Source organism: Lasioglossum baleicum, chromosome 9, assembly GCF_051020765.1.
Source record: "Lasioglossum baleicum chromosome 9, iyLasBale1, whole genome shotgun sequence".
NCBI classification, from domain to species: domain Eukaryota; kingdom Metazoa; phylum Arthropoda; class Insecta; order Hymenoptera; family Halictidae; genus Lasioglossum; species Lasioglossum baleicum.
Genome location: NC_134937.1, coordinates 8,607,246 through 8,627,185, shown reverse-complemented (window position 1 = coordinate 8,627,185; position 19,940 = coordinate 8,607,246). Strand labels below are relative to the sequence as shown.

The 19,940-nt window shown below is 39.6% G+C and overlaps 1 protein-coding gene and 1 long non-coding RNA gene across 5 annotated transcripts in view; one reads left to right on the top strand and one right to left on the bottom strand.

Moving 5' to 3' along the window:
- Positions 1-19,940, top strand: part of Mctp (multiple C2 domain and transmembrane region protein) — a 78,473-nt gene that overhangs the window by 17,977 nt on the left and 40,556 nt on the right. Inside the window, exons 1-2 of one of the 4 annotated variants that reach the window (XM_076430714.1) lie at positions 2,629-3,278; positions 14,103-14,479. In XM_076430714.1, the coding sequence (XP_076286829.1) occupies positions 14,422-14,479 (58 nt within the window). In that variant the 5' untranslated portion in view covers positions 2,629-3,278; positions 14,103-14,421. Of the gene's footprint in view, positions 1-2,628; positions 3,279-14,102; positions 14,480-14,549; positions 14,605-19,940 lie in introns of those variants that run through there. The other 3 variants (XM_076430716.1, XR_013009650.1, XM_076430715.1) reach the window with 3 other exon arrangements.
- On the bottom strand, positions 7,514-12,529 carry LOC143212276 (uncharacterized). The gene is made up of 2 exons (XR_013009665.1): positions 12,180-12,529; positions 7,514-11,264 (listed from the first exon to the last, which is right to left on the bottom strand). It is a non-coding gene; the product is annotated as an uncharacterized LOC143212276 (long non-coding RNA).

Sequence of the window (19,940 nt, the reverse complement as noted above, 5' to 3'; positions counted from 1 at the left end):
CTTCCTGTCGCAATTTATCTTTTTATGATGTCGATTTCGTATGTTTCCCTCGTTACATGACTTTGACCATTAATAAATTAGTAGTAGCAACGCGACAATACTTTCATAGTAGTACAATCAAGATTTTGCTTAATATTTTGTATGTCAAGTCCTCTTTCTGTCAAAATGAGTTTAAGAACCATTTGACATTTTTCGGAATGGATGCGGATTTACAATGGAACCAGAATTTTCATTTCCCGGAGCGAATTTTCAAAAGAAGGGAGCAGTTACGAAAGCAACCATGAGGCGAGGGTTCGAGTCTGAATTTTGAAGGTGGTGTCCCGCGATTTTTCAGGAGACATAAAAGTTACAGGAGGTTTTGAGGCGCAGACATCGTTGATAAAGAAGCTTTTCAGACAGGAGGTTATACGCGAAATAAAAACCGTCTGTGTATTATTATAGCTCGCGCCGCCCTCTTCAGCCGAGTGTTTGAAGTAGGGGATCCGAACGGAGTAAGGAGAATAAGACGATTTTAAGCGGCCAGTAGATATCATCAGGCACTAAGAAAACCAGCCTCCGAAATTATAATGGACTTCCGTGTGATCGTTCAACCGGTGAATTAAATATCTCTTGATTAAATTATTTTTTCATCCTAGAATCTGATTGTTGCTTAAAATTGAAGCACCACTGACTGTACAAGAATTGCGTGCGTACGTCGAGGCGTGGTTCGACTGCTAATTAAGTTAATGCGTTTTTATTAATTAACACAAATCCTCGCAGTGACTTTGCTGTCGCTACCTCTCCGACACGATACGTTACACGGAATTGCTTTCATTTCTAGAAACAAGCAGCTGAAAAAACGTCAAACTTCAACAACGTTAGATACATTAATTATTAGTTATAGATTCCTGTAATTATATTATTTATTATAATTCTTTTTAAATTTCGTCAGTACTATCTAATGAATTAAAGAGATTTACATTGTTAAACCACTAAGAAATATTGACAATTGTAATTCTTATTATAAAAATGTTTGCATAGATTGCGCGGTATATGCGGATTCGCTCGCGATTGTTATTCCGTTCTTAATTTTCGAAATATCCATTTTTGAAAAGCTTTTACAATCAAGAGTGCTTGTAATACCTGGTATGCGGGAAGTTCCTGGTTAGATATCGTGTATATTTTACCCTCGCGTGCATCCTACTGTATTGGAGGGCTTATTCAGACCGCAAACGGGCTGGAACATGTCGCTAAATAGACAGTGCGCGTCGTAACCGTTGGCACAAGAGGCGGGATGATGATTCTACGTGAAAAAACATCCGAGAACGTGGAGAAAGTCGAGAAAAAGAAAATTGAATTTCAGCTGCGCAGGTATCGATACAAACTTGACCAAGATGTCTGTTCGTTATTTACAATTCACCGGGCACCAGAGGGGACTTCGGTAACCGGGAAATTCGACTTTCTAAAATAAAGTTTACAGGCAGCATCGACACTTAGGTTCCACGTAAAAATAATTTAATTAACTCGGGGATTCTTTTCCTCGAAATAGTGAACTACACATTTCGACAATTAATTTCCGAATAAACACGACTAATTTCTCCCAGCATTTAACTTTGAATATCCGCATCATTAGCGGTCGTTACTAACTCTGATTTCCGCAAAAGTTCAGCGCGGAAGTTTGCTATAATATGTATCCAATTACAATAATTAAAGAAGTTCTAAGGGGATTAACCCGATAGAGGAATTATCGGAGTAGTAGCTTACGGGGAACGTTCCGAGTTGAGTGAGACTGTGCAAACGAATGAATTTCACGTGCTCGATCCGGGCGAGGGTAAATTGACCTAAAGGTACACGGGGATTAGGTGGATATAGCGGTAAAGGTTTTCGAGGAGACACCTCACCCCTATGCGATGCTTATCCGTGATTCTTCGTCCCCCCCATCGTTTCTTAGGCCAACCGGCTCTGTAACACCGTCAACCGCTCCAACCCCCGGAAGCGTGAAAATTTCGAAAGATATTATACTCCCTACCAAGGCCAACGTTGGCGCCGTTTTGTCGTCTCGACGTCGCGACTACGTGCATGTGCATAGTGATAGCATCGATCCTCCCTCTCTGTCTCTCCTTCTTTCTCTCTTCTCTTTTCGCATTCAACAATCCTCTGCGTGCTTGCGTTACCGTTCAACTTGTTGATAGCAGGCAGTCCTAAATATGGTAAACTGATTAACCCCCTTTGTCACTATACACACCACCCTCGCTTATCCTTTCAGTAGAAAATTCAACTTTTTCAAATGAAATGTCCATTTGTCCAGTCCTTCGTTACCAAATTAGCAATTTGTACAGTATAATTACTAGACTGCGGATCTTTATGCAAAATAAAAAATGTCTGCGTCGATTCTAAGACACGGAGATTAAATTAAAATTTCTTTCTTCTTTTAATTATTTTATTACAATGAATCTGACACGTTTTGATGTTCTCAAATTTTTTAAATATGTCCACTGCAAATCCGCAGTCTAATAATTACATTCGAAATCAACTAGCATAGTCTTGTTTCGACAGCACGAAACATCCCTTACAAGGGTAGCTTCGCATCCCATCAAGAAGATAATACTAGACTCGTAAAATTGTCCTATTAACAAGTAAAGATGAATCATTAAGAAATACATGAATTCAGTCGTGACAGCGCAACGAGCCAGTTCAGCGATTTAATCCGCTCGTGTCGGCGGCGGCGAGCCCTAAGGGCGCACATAACCTCACCCACGGTTTTTCTGTAAATTTGATATTCCGCGGGGCGAGGAGGAGGATGATGACAATGGTGTATGCTCGAGTAATCAAACTAATGGAGGATCGGTAAGGCGTGCGTGAATGGGGTAGGAGTTTATTATTCCATTCGTATCATACACGAGGGCGCGGAACGAACGAGAACCGTTTTCCTTGGATCCATCGCTGCCAGTGTATCTCCATCTTCTGCACAACCGCGCTCCGCTCGGGTCGATAGAGCCTCTCTGTTTCTCTCTCGGGCAAGCGCAAGCGCGCGACCCTTCGTCCTTCTCTCTTTCTACTCCCACCGTATGCACCGCGTCGACGGTGGGGGTAGGAGTAGCCGCGCAAGATGGGGTATCGCAAGTTCTGTCAGTGGCCTCTCGGACACGAAAGCGTCGAGCACGCGGACCGGCGAACACGCTCGTCCATTCTAACCCCCATTTATCTGAAACCCTCGGTTCACCACGATTTCTCACGCGGTCGTACGCAACTCGCTTCCGGAGGCTCGATAGCATCGAGTGACCCGCGTTGATCCCGAGGTAACGTGTTCTATATTCGATATCTAATTGCATGCTCGTAGCACGGTGAAAAGTTCTTTTTGTGACACTGAGGGATCGAAGGGCATGGTGCCTGTGACACACGAAACACCGTGATTTCTTGGTTAGGGCAGAGATAGGGTTGATAGGGAAAGGCTCTGCCGCTCTCGCAGTACCGGAAATATGGAGTGTTTCTCGGCTGATGGACGGATCACGGATTCGATTTAGTCTCTGTGCTCGATGGGATACAGTTGATACAGTTGTGCTCGTTCGATTATCATTCATAGTTTTCCTCGGATGTGACAGGAGTACGAAAGATTGTGATGTTTCATTGAATCCATTGTAGGTGAGACTTCCGCCAGGGCTGATACTAATAGTGTTGATAACTGTGATAATAAGAGGTCATAGTGAAACCAGAAGAAATCCTGTTGTACGTACACACGCGAGGTCAATTCTACTTCGAATGTGTGTGCCCGACGACAGGAAATGGATTTAAGGGGGTGCATTTATTTCACGGCAGTGGAAACAAGTGATTTTCAAGAATTTTTCTCAGAATTACTGTTGGTCGTGCGAGACTAGAGCTTTCGGGGATGGAAGCAGATAGTCTTGAAGTACGAGAGGTTTTTTTTTTAGTTCAATTCTTTTTATTATATTATATAATACGCACGTTTCTATGTTTTTTTTCAATCTGGCGAACACATGATGACTAAAAAATATCTCTTCAGGGATTGAACCTAAAATTTATATTTTACTTGTAATATTTTCTTGAACGATATACATTTAAAAGATTCTTCAGAATCGTTTTCACTGTTTGTATAACTATTGTCTGCATAATGACTGAATTGACTTTTTTTATTTAAGCGCGAAACCTTGCAGTAATGACATCTTCTAGTTAATTCGAAATTTTTACGTGTTTCGCGATCGGTAGATTTGCGTTAAATCGCTCGGGACGAAGCGGAACACTTCCGTGGACATCGCAGCGGAAGTTGCTATGTTTCTTCCATTGACACGCATTTGTGGCGTTTAGTTTGAATGGGAAACGGGAGGAAGTAGCGGAGGCGGTTTGAAAGAGCTCGGCGGGTAATTTAAACGAGTTAGTCGATTGAGAATACTGTGCGAACGTAAATGGCAGAGGTTAGTGTTTTTCTCTGGCACGTTGACGGTTCGGCTCGTGCACTTGACACAGTCGGTGTCGTTATCGGTCGTCCGTATCCGTTTTCCAGTCCCGTCCCCGTCGGATTCGACTTCCGTTGACGGGAGCGTTCGCGTAGCCGCCTTTTATCGAATCAACACACCGCGCCGCGTAATAAGATTCCCTGTGCAACACACCGGCGACCGAATTTTCTCGAGTTCCCCGATCGATTCTGCCACTTCGCCGAGATTCCGCGGAATCATTATCACGCGAGTGCAATTTGCATTTCCCGGCTGACGGTGAGCAACTTTTTTTTCCATCCGATGAATACGTTAAACTGCTCGTCGTGGAAATGTGATCGCGAACAGCCGCGTATACGATAGTTGGTCGATGAGTCGAGATCTTTGTAATTGAGGTTGTGGGTCAATGCGATACGATTTATCCTAATTGCGACTCGAGGCAATTTTATATTCATGCAAAACGGCTGCATCATGTATGCAGAAGATCGGTTAATTAATTAAAGCATATTTGTTTGGTTATCATTTTGACGAGCGTCGTTAGTGTATCGTAGGATAAGAATTCTTCCGCGACGGATTTAAATAATGAGGCGGACTGATCCTTTAATTAATACCGCAATCTCTTCTACCAATGAACTTATGCAAATTCGTGGACACCCTGTGTTGGCCGTAATAAGTGGTGTCATTGAAAAGTGCAATGAGGATTTAATACGGCAAACAGTTGACTTGACTGGAACGGTTTAATTAGCTCGCTGCTTTGACAGCAATCTGTACAGAGATGCAGCGTTATTAACTGTCGAAACAATAAAATGACGAGATGCGACTGAGTACGTATCGTTATTCAGTGGACACTGAACATATTGATGGGATAAAAGCGAAATCAAACTTTATTTTCGACGCAAACGGTTCGCGTATTATACGGGACAAAATGAGAGATGTATTAATTAATTTATTTTCCAGTGGTGACGCGAATACTAATTACGCCTTTTCACCTCGGAAAAATATTACATTCTAATTCTGTTCTTTCTTCCATGCATTTTTGTAATTTCAACCAGGGACCAAAAATAACAGTTATTCTAAAACTATCTACGATAAAAAAAAATCATTAATAAAAAGTTGATTAGTATTGAAATCCAAGATAATGTACACAAAATATAAAGAAAAAGAGTTCGAAGGACAAAATTATTAAAAAATATCGATTTTTATACTTTTCGGTTACAAATAACAGTTATTAGTGTTCAAAAAATTGGATCCTCCTCGATAACTGTTATCGATGAAGAAAAACTGTTTCGATTGCTCAAAGCAGTTATCGATGAGAGAAGTTCATTTCGATCACGCATAACAGTTATCGATTTCGAATTTTTATGAAGAATAAACATGTTCTACACCAATTATAAGTTGGAAATAGCGCAACAGTGTTTGAAAATTTTTGACGACTGTTTTGTGCTACTTACTTTTGTCGCGAATTCGTAATATCCGCAATCTCATCACGAGATAGTGAGGAAGCGGAGACTGAATAAACCGCAACATTGCAATTATCACTTGAATTATTAGCTCGATAATGAGCCTCATTTCTGTGATTGCTCAGTCTCGGTAAATTAATGTTTCTGTACCGGTATATTTAATATTCGAGACTAATTGCAAATAATTTCCCATTTCCTTAACTAATCGACTGCTGTGTCAATCAGTTATAATCTGTAAGACCAACATAACTTTGTAAAAAATTAATTAGTTTTCGTGGGACTTTGGGACTTGTCGTCGCACTAATCGCATTAATTAGACAATTTATATTCGTGGGGATTATACGGTAGGTGACACAAATTGTTGATGGGAGGAGAAAGTGACGAGTGGAGGGTAAATACAACGAGGGGGAGGAGAAGAAAAGCGGTTGTTTTCTTTGTGTGATCGTTAAACGTCGGTGGCGCCGAGATTCTTCTGTAAACACGGGGGATGCGAGCATCGTGTATCCATGCGACCTCCATAATTCGAAATAATGTCATAATACCACGCCGAGATGAGCCCTGGCCGCGTTAAAATTGCAAATCGACACGTTCGCTGCCACAGCATTCCCCACAGAAATCGCACAATATGTTTCCCTTTTCTCGCGGTTTCATATTTCTCGTTTATTAGTTTGTTACCATATGGCACGCATTTGTCCGGAATATCAATCAAATTTAATTTAGAGAGTTGGAGCAAAGAGCGTTAAATACATCGAGCTTGAAAAACCGCGCGCGTCCATCTGTAAACACCGACACTTTTCGAATAACTTATACATGCAGAAAAATCGCAAGCGGGAAGTTAGCGCGCCCAGCTCGTTAATTCCTTTCCGGGAATTTAATCTCGCTTATACGGCTAACGAAGGAGTTGAAAAAGAAAAGGGAACGAGAGCGATCCGCTGGCGAAAGGAGAATGCTGTGTAATACGTAAACTTCGCAACTCTGTTCCAGAAATTCTTACTATGCACGCACTAAAGAGAGAGGAAAGAGTTCATTTTTAATTAGCAGGAAGGAAACCGTTCACAAATTATATTTCTCCTTGAGAGCACCATTTTATACGGGGTGGGACGGAAATCGCGGTACAATCGGTCAGTGTGTGATTCTACATGGAAGAATAAAAAAATATTTCATAACATTTTTTCTTCCGAGCTATTTAGATAGGAAACGTCCGACGCGTCTGAGCATGACCAACTAATTCTACTTCCTGCGTACATACACCGAGGCTCGCGAACCCGACGGCTCTTTTCAACTTTTAATTACTCGCATAGTGTACTTTTAATTAGGGATGCGATCAAGTACCTCGGAAACAGGTTCGACCTTTGATTGATTGAATTCGAACTCTCTATAAGTACTATGCTAGATATAGTTACTCGAATTAATATTCGGACGCTATAAAAAAGACGTTGACTTTATTAATATTGTGCTATACGATTTGAACTTTTTTGGGAAGCTAGAGCAATTAGTTTACTACAGGATGTGAAATGAAATTTTCAGATCCACGGAAAAATGCATAGGCGACATTCTTAAAAATTTTCATTATTCAGTGGTTGTAGTATTTTACTTGATCCATCGAATCAAGATAAATTACGAGACAAGAAGACAACGAGTAGAATTAAATTTTGCAATTTTTATTAAAGTACAGTTACTCGAATTAATATTCGGATGCTCTAAAAAAGACGTTGACTTTTTTTAATATTGTGCTATATTATATGAACTTTTTTGGGAAGCGAGAGCAATTAGTTTACTACAGGATATTTTTTCAAAAATTGCAATTCATCGGAATTTTAGAAAAAATACTAAAAGTTGCATTTTACAACTTTTTTATGTGGGCCTATATTGAACATTTAAAAGATTAAACATATTCTGAAAATTTCGTCAACATTGGTCGACATTGCAACGAGCTACAAAGTTGTGTGCGAGTAACTAAAGGTTAATCTTATTTTCTCGAACGAGTAGAATCATCCCCTGTCCCACCCTGTATATGCTCCAATGGAAATAAATGTCAAATAGATTGGAAACTCTTTCCTTGTTCGTGTGCGAGATAATTAAAGACATGGAAACTCCAGTCGTTGAAGCTACAAAATAGATTGTATGTCAAGCGGTTGGGGATGGAACAGATGTACTCTGAAACCGAAATTTAACTGGCAGGTTGTCGGTCGTGGTCTGGAACTCCGCGAATCATGTGCAATCGGAAGCCTCCATTACTGAAGGATCTCGAGATCAGTCGGATTGCCAACACACTGTGCAACACGTATTACCGGAGAATTTCATGGGGATAGGCTGACGAATGAATCGCAGAATTAGCGGTAAGAACGGAATTGTTCGTGATCGATGAGAACGCCGATCGAAGTTTTCAAGCGACAGATTCACGGTTATAAATGATGCGTCCGGACGAAGGGTAATGGAATCGTTGAAGAATGGCCTGATCGAGGAGTCAGTGAATGGATCGCGAAAAGTCGTGGGAAAAATTGGGCCGGTGATAACCGGAAAGACAAATTTACAGTTTCAGTGATGAAACAGATTGATACGACAATATCTCTTTTCATATTTTACAAGAGGATATAGATCGAATTTTATAGAATATTGCAACGATGACGGCTGGTGCGAACGTGTTAATCACTTCAATCGACAGACCTGTACAAATAAATCAACAATTCGCAAACTCGTTGTTTGATTAAACTCGGAAATATCTTCAATAATTTACGCTGTTTGCCCCGAGTTGTCAAATTGAAACGTTACAAAATATCTATGGTTTTAGTAGAGAGCTGAAACATTTCCGAGTCGAAAACCAGCTTCGTTTTTCATTTCGCGTGGGCACGTGAAATGAAACCTCGTGTTCGCATGTACAATATTTTCGTGCAGCCGAGATCAAACGGTTATTGCTTCGGACGTATCGATTTTCTAACAGTCAAATTTTTTCATTATACGTGCTAGAACGTCGGCAGAAGCGTTGTAAAGGTTTCGCCGTAAGCACGTCCGCGCAATTTCGTTGTTGCGGACACAACAAATTTGCCAGTTGCGTTACGCAAGTTCGGGTTTCAGACTTTTAAGCCGGAGTGTCTGCACAAAGGGCCTATAGCCAGCTAGAATGCTTTCACGCAGACGTAAAATGTGTACACAGTGGCTGTCGCCCAGAATGGGGTCAAAGACACGTCGTTGAGCGGCAGTCGGAGGACAAAAGCTTCCGGCAGCGTTTCAACCCCCAAATGAATAGGAACTTATCTAGATCTTACCGGGACCTTTATTGGTCATTTATTTATTTTGTTTCGTTCCGTAGGACTATCTTAATGAGTGTAGTTCAACGGGCGAATTTCAACTTTTCTGAAGTGAGAAAAGAGTGAGAACTTCCGGCAGAGTTCCAACCCCCGAATAAAATTTATCTTGATTTTGAGGGGACATTTATTAGGTAATTATTCATCTTGTTTCACTTTATAGGACTATCTTAACGGATGATTTTTAATTTCCCTAAAATACGAAAAGAGTAGAACTTCCGGCAGTGTTCCAACCCCCGAATAAAATTTATCTTGATTTTGAGGGGACATTTAATAGGTAATTATTCATCTTGTTTCGCTTTGTACGAATATCTTAATGGTGAAATTTCAACTTTTCTGAAGTGGAAAAAGAGTGGGAGCTTCCGGCTGCGTTTCAACCCCCGAATAAAGTTTATCTTGATCTTGAGGGAACATTTATTGGGTAATTATTCATCTTGTTTCGCTTTGTAGGACTATCCTAACGGCTGATTTCCAATTTTCTTAAAACAATTTCCCCCATCGCGTCTCCCACTGCGGTAAAACTGCACCGGACGAAATTACCCTAATTAAAACATGCTCCCCCGATATAAACGCCCCGAGAGTTTTAACGACGGCACCGTTTCGCCGCGAAACGATTGTCCGGGGGAACATCGGGTGAAGGATCGAAATTCGAGAAGAGTATGACGCCGCTTCTTTCAAACTTCCACGCTTTAACGACCCCTTAAGCGAATTACGCTAGATTGAGAAATTTGTCGAAGCGAGGGTGAAATTCGAGCGTATTGCCGATGTACGTTCTATTACGCAACAGAAGACTCTGTCCGTTCAAACGGCTTTCAATTATTTAGCCTTCGTTATTTATTCCTTTGTGCCACCTGATTTCTGCTGAACACTCGCTCCCCGGATAAGCGAAATCGGCTCGGCTGTATTATTAAAGAAACCCTTAGGGAACACGCGATTCTAACCGCGACGCCAAACATGACTCTCACATAGACACATTTTTATGGAAATAACGTAGAGATGCAATAAATCAATTAGACTCGTTAATATCTTCGCAGTTTCATCCGTTTTCAGCAATCGTATCATACAGACAGTGGAAACTTTACGAAGGTTTACATTTTTCTATAGCTAAAACATCGTTATTTTCTTGTATTGCGGCACAACAGACTTTCTTTATAATACTCGTGTCACTATGAAAATATGAAATAATATCGATTCAAACGGGTTTACCCCCTTAATCGAGCATTCGCGCGTCTTCAATTTATTTATGGCTGCGCGTATTTGGTGCGCGAGGTCGCCAAGGTCTGGGTTAGATCTCGTCATCCGTAGAATGAGCTTTTAATGGCAATCATGCTTGGAGTAGAGGCTGATCAGGTCAATTTGACGGAAAGGTCATTCGTAGATTGAGCAGGTTCATGGAATCCCACATTTTTTCTACATCGGTTTCACAAAAAGTGGAATGTATCTTCATTAATTGTTAACTGTATTAACATACCGAAGTTGTGACGAAAATGAATGGTACCAAAATAAAACAGTAAAAGCATTTAAGTTGCATAAAAATGTATTATATAAACTTATCACACGTTATTGTTGGTATATCTTCCACAATAAATCAAACGCGGAGCTTGCTATCGCGAAAGATTGAACATAAAGGTAGTCCACGATCTCGATAGCAAATATATTTATGTTCTCTAATCTCCATCACGAGCACAACTTATGATAAGGATATTATACAGGGTCGTTGTTTTAAGAAGATTAAAAAGTTTCTCCTCCGAACCGCAAATTTGATGAATCGCGTTGTCAAAGAGTAAGAGTTAAATGCAGATTTTCTTTTCCCGTCCAGCTGGAAGGACTTAATTACCTTTTTATGGAGATTCTCGATGAAAGTTTAGGAGTATTCCGCAGACATGATTAAAAAGCGAATGTTTCGCTCAGAGATGTCACAGTATTAATCTTGCGGAACAGTGCTTCCGTTAATTGAAACGTCCGGGCGTTTTCAGCCGAATGATACATTAACTCCGGCAAATCTCCATCGGGAGTGTCGGTGGCACACACCCAAAGGAAGTCAACCGAGTCGCAGCGTCTCGTCGCCCCGTCTGTATTTCGAATTTCGACTTCATTAGCAGATGAATTTCGATCGATCGGTCGATTTGTTAGGCGCGATTTGTCGGCGTAATTTAATTAGCAAGAGAAACGTACACGTTCTTTCATCTTTTATCTTGTTACCTTTATTATCAGTAGACAGCGGATTTTATGCATTTGTGAAAAATGAGTAATTCAAAACAGAAAAATGTAAAAATACTGTCATATTGTTTTCAACCTGTTAACCATATTTTGAAAGTAGAACATTTTTATTTTGCATAAAGATCCGCTGTCTAATTATCAATGGTTCGTTAAGTTGTTGCAAAGATTCTCTTTTTCAAGTTTAGAAAATTCTACGTAGACAGTTCAATTTTTGTCACAGAATATAATAATTAAGTTCATGCAATTGCAGCAAACCTGAATGCAACAATAAAAGCTCCAGATAAATTTTACAAGTTCTATTTCCAAAGTTTGAATTTTTCATTTTACAGAATTCTATTGAAACTTTACCTTCCCGAATTGCTTCAGAAAAATTTTGATTTAGCACAAAGATTCACAGTCTGGTGATCATAAATATTAGACGTAAACAGAAACGTTTGCAACAGCTTTTCTATATGTAGTTGTTCCTTCAATGTTTAACCATCGCAAGGTAATGGCCTCGTTTTTAATAAATGTAAACAAACAGATTTAATTTTATTCGTATAAAAATTCTTTTCAAAAATCTGAAGCTGGGGTCTCCGAGACTCCACATTACCTTGCGAAGGTTAAATATAATATTTTCAATGGTATAAGTAAGTACGTTTACCACGAACAACACTGGATGGTTCTCTATATTTGCACAGTAGTCCCCCCACCATGTTTTGTAATCTGACATCGTGTAACACAACAAACTTGGAACATAACAGATGATTCTGTCAACACACGCATACCTGTAATCATCCTGCGATTATACTCCGCAAACGTAACTATAGTTCACCCTCCGATCAATAACACTAAGTCCGACAACTCCTCCTTACCACGCTCTCTCGATGACACTTGAACTTCTCTGACTTTTCATCGTTCCTACCATTGACTGGAAGTCAAAAGTGACTCGTTGCTCTTTGCTCTCTGTAGTCGTTACACATTCACGGCCAACTATACTCGTAGGAAATGCCATACATCCTCGATCAACGAGACAATCAACGTGACACACACACACATCGCAACATTCTTCTACTCGATTCTCTTAATTACATCAACACGATTAGACACGGAGTGATTCACTTAACTCAAACATTTACTACATGTCACAGTAGATTTTTATATAACATGATCAGAGAATTGTTTAAAAATATTGTGTATATTTATTTAGTTTCCTCATGCACACACATTACATGCAATTCACAATTAATTAATTATGTCTCTTTTTTTTTAGCTCGCCTATTTCTTGCTTGTGTAACTTCAAACTTTAATTGTTTTGTTAGTTACTCCTTCGTAGAGCGGAGATGACAATTTACGTATTGTTTTTGCTAGTTTTTACTTTAGATGATCGTATAATTAGTTATTATTCATTTCTGTTGAAAGTTACTTTCCTGTTGGAGAAAGTTTACTCAATGCTCGAAGTCTTATGATTTGCATTTGTCAAATATTTTATGTATATGTACAAAATTGTTTGCGAATATATCATAGGTTTACCAAGAAAGCTTGAGGTCTCCTGTTTATTTCCTCGTGTAATCAATTACCTGTACAGGTAGGGCTGAATCTACAATAGAGTACATGAAATTCGAAGTTGTTGAAAAATGTTAAATATTGAAGATGTCGATATATAATTTCTCCTCTATTAAGATCATTACGGGAAGAATTAACATTTAATTTAGTTTCTATTTCTTGCAATCGGTGTAGAAAATTTTTATTTTGCATAAAGATCCGCAGTCTGGTTATAAACAATTTTGCGGCAAGTTTTTCTCGTACAGATATCCTCCGATCCGCGGAGGTGTTCATCTAGAACGGATGACCATTACTTTTTATACACGCCAAGCCTCAAGTTCGCTTGGTAAACATACATTGTTGGTTATTGTGTTTCCAAATTTTCTTTCATCCTCTTTTAAATCACTCTGTATACAGGACGTCCCGCAACCGGTGGTTCAAACCAAATAATAGGAAACATTTAATTATCTTCATTTAGCTACGGACGTCTGTTCTCGAAAATTCAATTTCAGAAAGCGTATTTGCTGTGCGATTTTACTGAAACAGTGATGATTAAACTGTGGATTTTCATGCGTTCAGAACAAAATTGGAAATTGTTTGGAAACGCGTGTACCAGAAAAATTATAGCAAAAATTAGATTCTGTTATTCGCAAAAAAATTTTCGACTGGAACGTAATTTTTTCCTGATCGAGATTTTCACCGTTCGTATCCATTCGTTTTATTTCGAACAAAATTTTCAACTGGGACACGAGTTTTCCATATTAAGATTTTTACAAAAATTCACGCTCGCTTTAGTTTATTCAAATACCGTAATATTTAGTTTTACCACATTTCCGTATAAAATTCAAATTTATTCCGACGAGTGCTACATTTTCAGTGAACGGATTAATACAATTTAAAAATTTTTATGCATTTTCGACAAAACTGAATAGTATAAAAAAGCATTTAAAGAATTTCGAGATATTGTATTATTTCCAAGTCGCTATAAAATTATGAAAAGAATCCACAGTCTAATCATCAGAATTAGGTTTGTGCAATCGGTTGCAGGGTTGTTTGCGCAAAATAGAGACTAAATGTGGAATCGAGTAAAGCGAAACACTCGAAAACCAAACGAAAGATAAATGATCACGCATTCTCTCACGATTGTTTCATCTATATCATGGCAGCTCTGTCCCTCGGTCTCATCGGGAATCGCGAAAGCCAACACAGAATGATCCAGCCGGTGTGAATGGTTGATCGAGGAGAATCGGGGGAAGGATCGACGTCGAAGGATTCGATCGACGGGTTGGTGGAAGCCCCCATGGAAATCACGAATATGCGGCCGCTGATCGATGCGCCTTAGGGTTCATTAATCCCTCCCCCAACCCCCTAATCATCACGACGAAATCATGCTGCCGGCATGCGGCAGACTGGCGCACTTCAAGAAGAGATTAAAGGCCCGCGAGCTGCAGCATCGAAAAACGATCTGCGTGCAAGGCGGATAAGATGAGCAAGAGCGTCGAGCTACTCGCTGGGTCGGAGGACAGTGAACAAATAACAGTGGGTGAGTTTCCCAGCCTAAACGACGTATAGCGATCAATCTGCCCGAAAACGTGGTCCAAATTCCTGAGAAAACAAGCTTTCCGTTCATGAAACCCGATTACGTTGACGCCTCGATGAATCTCCAAGGTACGATATTTCGGAAAAATTTATTTACAACATTCTTCTTTTTATGAAACTTTTACCAACATATTCGGGACAATTTTCTGATTAAAATGAGTACAAACACGATGGAATTCTGATCGTATTTATGTACTTGTTTAATCCACGAAGAACCTCCATTACCTGAATACACAAACAGTTCAATCTAAAGCATGTTTGAAACTTCAACTTTCACGAACCATCATTCATGTCTCTTGAAAATTTGAAAATGGTTTGTTTGTAATGAATAGACTGCGGATTTTATGCATTTATGACAAAAACGGGTATGTACAATTTAAAACAGTGGACCTATGAAAAAGATTTAATGTGACCAGTGTATAAGTTTCACGTTAATGAGATAATTAAAAGGAGAAAGAAATTTTTATTTGGCTCCTGTGTCTTGCAATCAATGCAAACATTTTTTTATTTTGCATAAAGATCCGCAGTCTAGTAATGAATAACGTGCGACTAATGAATATTTGTATCCGCTTTTTTGGGCAAATTAATCACCGTGCGAAGCTCGACGAGGTTTCTATACGTACCCCTGCCTTTGGATTTTCCGAGAAGCCAGTCATCGGCTAATGGAACACGTGTCCTCTCGTGTAAACTCGCTTTATCGAGCGAGAAACACGGTTCACCATGCTTTTACATGTTCCTTTTTCTCTGTTTTTGATGTTGCGTCTTTCCCCGAGTGTGTAGAGCACCTGAGGTTGTTCCGCTTGTCTGATACCTTGCGGGGTGTGTGGCAGAACTTCCTCCTTCGGTCTTCGCTAATTGTAGCATTAGAGGATGATTTTCTGCTAGTGTATTGTAGATTGTTGTACAAGTTTTGACAGTCTTGAAATCTTTCGAGGTTCTGACATCTTTGACTGCCTGAAGGGACTTGAAAAACTTGGAAAAACTTGAACATATTGTAAGTCATGGGAATTTTGAAAATCTTGAAAGAATTTGTAATCTTTGAAAGTCGTTGGAAGTTTTGTAAATAATAGAGTTTCAAGAGTCTCAAAAACTCAAGTCTTGAAAACGTCAGGTGTTTTAAAAACTTGAAAATCCTGAAAGCTTCGAGAATTTAAAAAATTTGAAGTCCTGGAAGCCTAGACCATTTGAAAGCCTTGAAGCCTCCAAAGTTCTGAACGCTGGAATTATCTTGAAAATTTGAAAGTTCCGGAAGCATAGACTGTCCGCAAAGTTACAACAATCTACAAAACCTTGAAAGTTCTCCAAGTCTTGCTAATGTCGAAAGCTCTGAAGGTCGTTATAATTATACGACTCCGATAATAACAGAAAATCGACCATTCTCATCGTGATCAATGAATAATGCTTCGGAATAGTCTAGGTATTCAAGGTTGGCGCATAACAATTGATCAAATTAATTTCCCGGAGGGCAAAACGACAAGGTTCAACCTCCAGATGTGATGATTAGAATTCAGTCAGGGTGTCGGAGAAAACGGACAACAATTTGTCCGTCTCGTTATCCTGTGTATACAGTTGAAGGGAAAACGAGCAACATCAAATAAACATCATCCCTCAACGCGGTGTCACGTGCTGTATAAAGTGTCGGATAATATTCACAAGCTGTGGTCAATGAAGCTTAACGAGGTCGTATTGACAATGATTGGTGTTAAATCTGGCTTCACACGGCGATTACGTAAACCGTTAAATCAGATTCACTATCGCGGGTGTTGTTTCGAATCGACGGAATGCATGTTTCCAGAGTGCTGAATTAACTTCTTTGTTCTTTTCTTCACATTCATCCCACGCTCTTTGTAACCATTTTAACACAAGATTCTCAATTGTACTTTTACACCCACAACAAATTCCCATTGTGCGATTCAAGCATTTCAGAAATTTATAGACGAATCAAGGTCTCAAAAATTCATTTCTGGGCCTCGTCATTTCAGCATTTATCCACTCCAAATCACCATCAAAATTATTTTGCTTAGAGCTACCTGTTTATGGGCTCTACAATTTAGGTCTAATTATAATTTCAACATTTTCCTATTCCATTCACTTATTTTTATCTCCACTTAAATTTTCTACTCGTTAATCATGTTGTCAGAAGCCCTACAGTTTCAGTAGGGCTACTTTTATAGGCTCAACCATTTTCTCGCTAAACCAATATCTCATTGACCTTGTCGGATTCAATCTACATATACTGATTTGTAAATACATACAATGAATCATGTTGTATACGCTTTCACATATATTCAGACATTTCTGAATACATTTCCATTCATTAATCTCACTTCCCTAAGCCCAACAGTTTGTTTCACAAGATCCACATTTTCCCAGAGGCGATTAATATCGATCTTTTGATCAAATCGTCCGAATGATTAATCTCGAGTCCAGGATTCGATCGTGTTACAGGGTGCTCGTCTTTTCCAACGATCTTCAAATTGAGCATGAATTCGCCCTGATTGGACAAGCCTCTTCTCCTTCTAATTTACGCGTTTCGTGTCGGCGGATACCATTCCGGCAACCGCGAGTGCGCGGAAAACGTTCTATCTCGTTAAGGGAATCGTCGAAACGAGGAATTCAATCCCGATCGAATTCAAAGCAGCATGCCTCGAGTCAGATCGTTATTCGTGCCCGTAGGATCAGCAGCTAGATTAAACAAGGGCCGTTCGAATGGCCGCAGGACGCAGGATTACATTCGAGTTCAGTTCGACTCTTGTCAGTTTACTTTGTCGTTGATCTTACTCTTCCACCGGAGCCACTTTTGTTTTGGATTAGTTATGTTCACACTCTTCTAGGCGACCGAGGCCTCTCTCCAGCTCCGCTGTCCCTTTTTACGTTCGGCAAAAGTCAAAGAATAGTATCTCTGGCGGATAATTGTCCCTGGGCAGAACCGTGTTGGGGACAATTATCGATAAAATACTGTATTTAGATTTCGTGCAATTTTTATTGCGATATGTGCTTGGATAAAGAAATTTATCGAATCATTTTCCATCTAAGCAACGTCATAATTTCAATAATTACGAAATTAAAAATGTGAGACCGGTCATTTGACCGGCAGTGGTAGGTTTAGTGTAAAAAAAAAATCATTTGATCCACTTCTAACAGTAAACCTACCACCCCCGGTCAAAATGATTTTTTAGTTTAGAATGATTGAAATAATAAAAATGATTTCATAAGGAATGATTGTATAGATATCTTTAGTAGAGCACGTGTTACAATAGGAGCCGCACGAAGTCTAAATAAAATAAGTCTTGTCATTTTTATAAGGGAACATGTGTACCAGTTACATACTTTTCAGGGTCGGTAGGTTTAGTGTTAAAAATGTTACTCTATCGTAGGGGGTGTGTTTTCTGAGCGAATATAAAAATTGCTGTATTTCATTGGGGATCGAGTGGGTCAAGAGGAGCTTTCGGATTGACTGGTGAAATTGGTTCGAGGAGAGCGTCGAATTTGGTGTGATATTTTTGAAAAACAATTGGAGCACAGCCAGCTCCCTCTTCTCGGGTGTCCCCGTAATAAAAGTCCAGCCGTTCCCCGCGGGTTTTACGGCTGGAGCAGACTAAACAACCTTCATATTTCTCCGTGGGGACACGAAAATATATAGCCAGGATTCTCGAACGATGGCTGCCCCTCATCTCCGCCGAATAACAGCTTCCCTTTGAGTTACGAGTGGCCGAATTACCGATAACACCTGCGATTACACTCTGGCAATAAATTGCCTCAAATTGTTTAACTCGTGCTCTGAATCTCGCTATTTTTTCATCATATTGTCCAAGCCCAACGATTTTAATGATGTAGTTGTTTCAACCCGGTTCAGTTTCTAACGATGCAGATTTTTATTGAAACATAGCCGTGTTTTAATTCCATTTATTCATTTCTCCAATGAATCGAATTCGCAATTTAATAACATCCACTGTTAGTAACAAACGGATGATTGAAATGCAATCATTGTGTACGATGGAGTGCGACTGAGAATTTCGTTCGGAATTTCACGAGCGATCGATTAGGTCGTAATGGGTGTTGAATAAAATGTGGACATAATGTCAAACGGGAATTCAGGACACGAAGTAATAAAAGCTTCATACACGCTCCTCTCTGGCCTTGTTCCGAAGCTTCTTAGTTCGCGTCAGATGCTCACTAACGCCAGGATTCACGAGCTCTTATTCCCCATTATTCGCGATGAGAACGATGGTTCAGCTTCTGCAAAAACTAATCGAAAATTATGTGTGGTCGCAACATAAATTTGTTCTTTCCAATATCTTCTTTAAAATCTTCCTTGTGAAATCGTTCAGGAAGTAATTTCGGTATTTTAAGGTGCAATAAAACCCTATTGTTTTTGTTCGATGATCTATTGTCCTTTTCGTGGTAGCTTCACAATTCTGCGCTCATGAAACTTCTGGTCCTCATCGGCCAAAAACCGATCAAAGTGCGATTTCATTCATTGCTATTCATCGATATTCATTGCTTGGATAAGAAAATGGATTTCATGTCACTGTAAAATACCGAAATTACATTCTTGCCAACCCAATAGTATAATCGCTAGACTGTGGATCTTTGTGCGAAAGAAAAATTGTCTGAATCTGTGCAAAATATAGAATTTCTGTTCTGGAAGTGGCTAAACTTCACCTTAGGGGACCAAAATTTTCGGTTTCTTTTTTACAGAATCCTGTAGATTTTTTTTACGAGAATTCCAAAATTCCAAGTTCCAACGTTAGGAATTCACCCGTTCAAAAGATATGCGTGTTTAAAGTTGAACGATTGTAGAGTGTACATAAAATAAAGATTCTATGGTGCATATAAATATTTCATGCTTTATGCCAACTGATAGAGACTTGTATTTTTACAAAAAATTGTTCCGCAGTGTTTTCTGAACAGAATTAAATTCTTCGTCGACAGTTTATAAATCATTTCTACGAGTATAAGACGACAGTGTGTGAGGATGATGTCACTCGATCACGAGATTGCCATTTTATCGCAGACCAGCACTTATCATAGCCCATGGGAATTAGCTTAAAGCAATATCCTGTAATGGCGGAATTGCATGCCGCAATCGTTTCCCTCGTGGATCGATGAGTTGAGAACATTTCCGGGGAATCTGGCCGAAATCTAATAAACCTCCGACGCACCATGGTCATTTCCTCCCTTTTCGGATGTCCTGCCTCCTGTCATGATCATCTCGATCAACCCCTATCAGCTGACTACGTAACTTCATAAAATTTATCGGTTCCCGTCAGCGAAAATGTTCTCCCTGCCCTAATCTCCCTGATGCAATAAACAAACTTTCACCTGTCGATGTCAGAACATTTTTCGAAGTCGGTTTAATTTTTTTCTGTCTACTCCCTTAAGCTTCTCAAAAAGTAGTACGT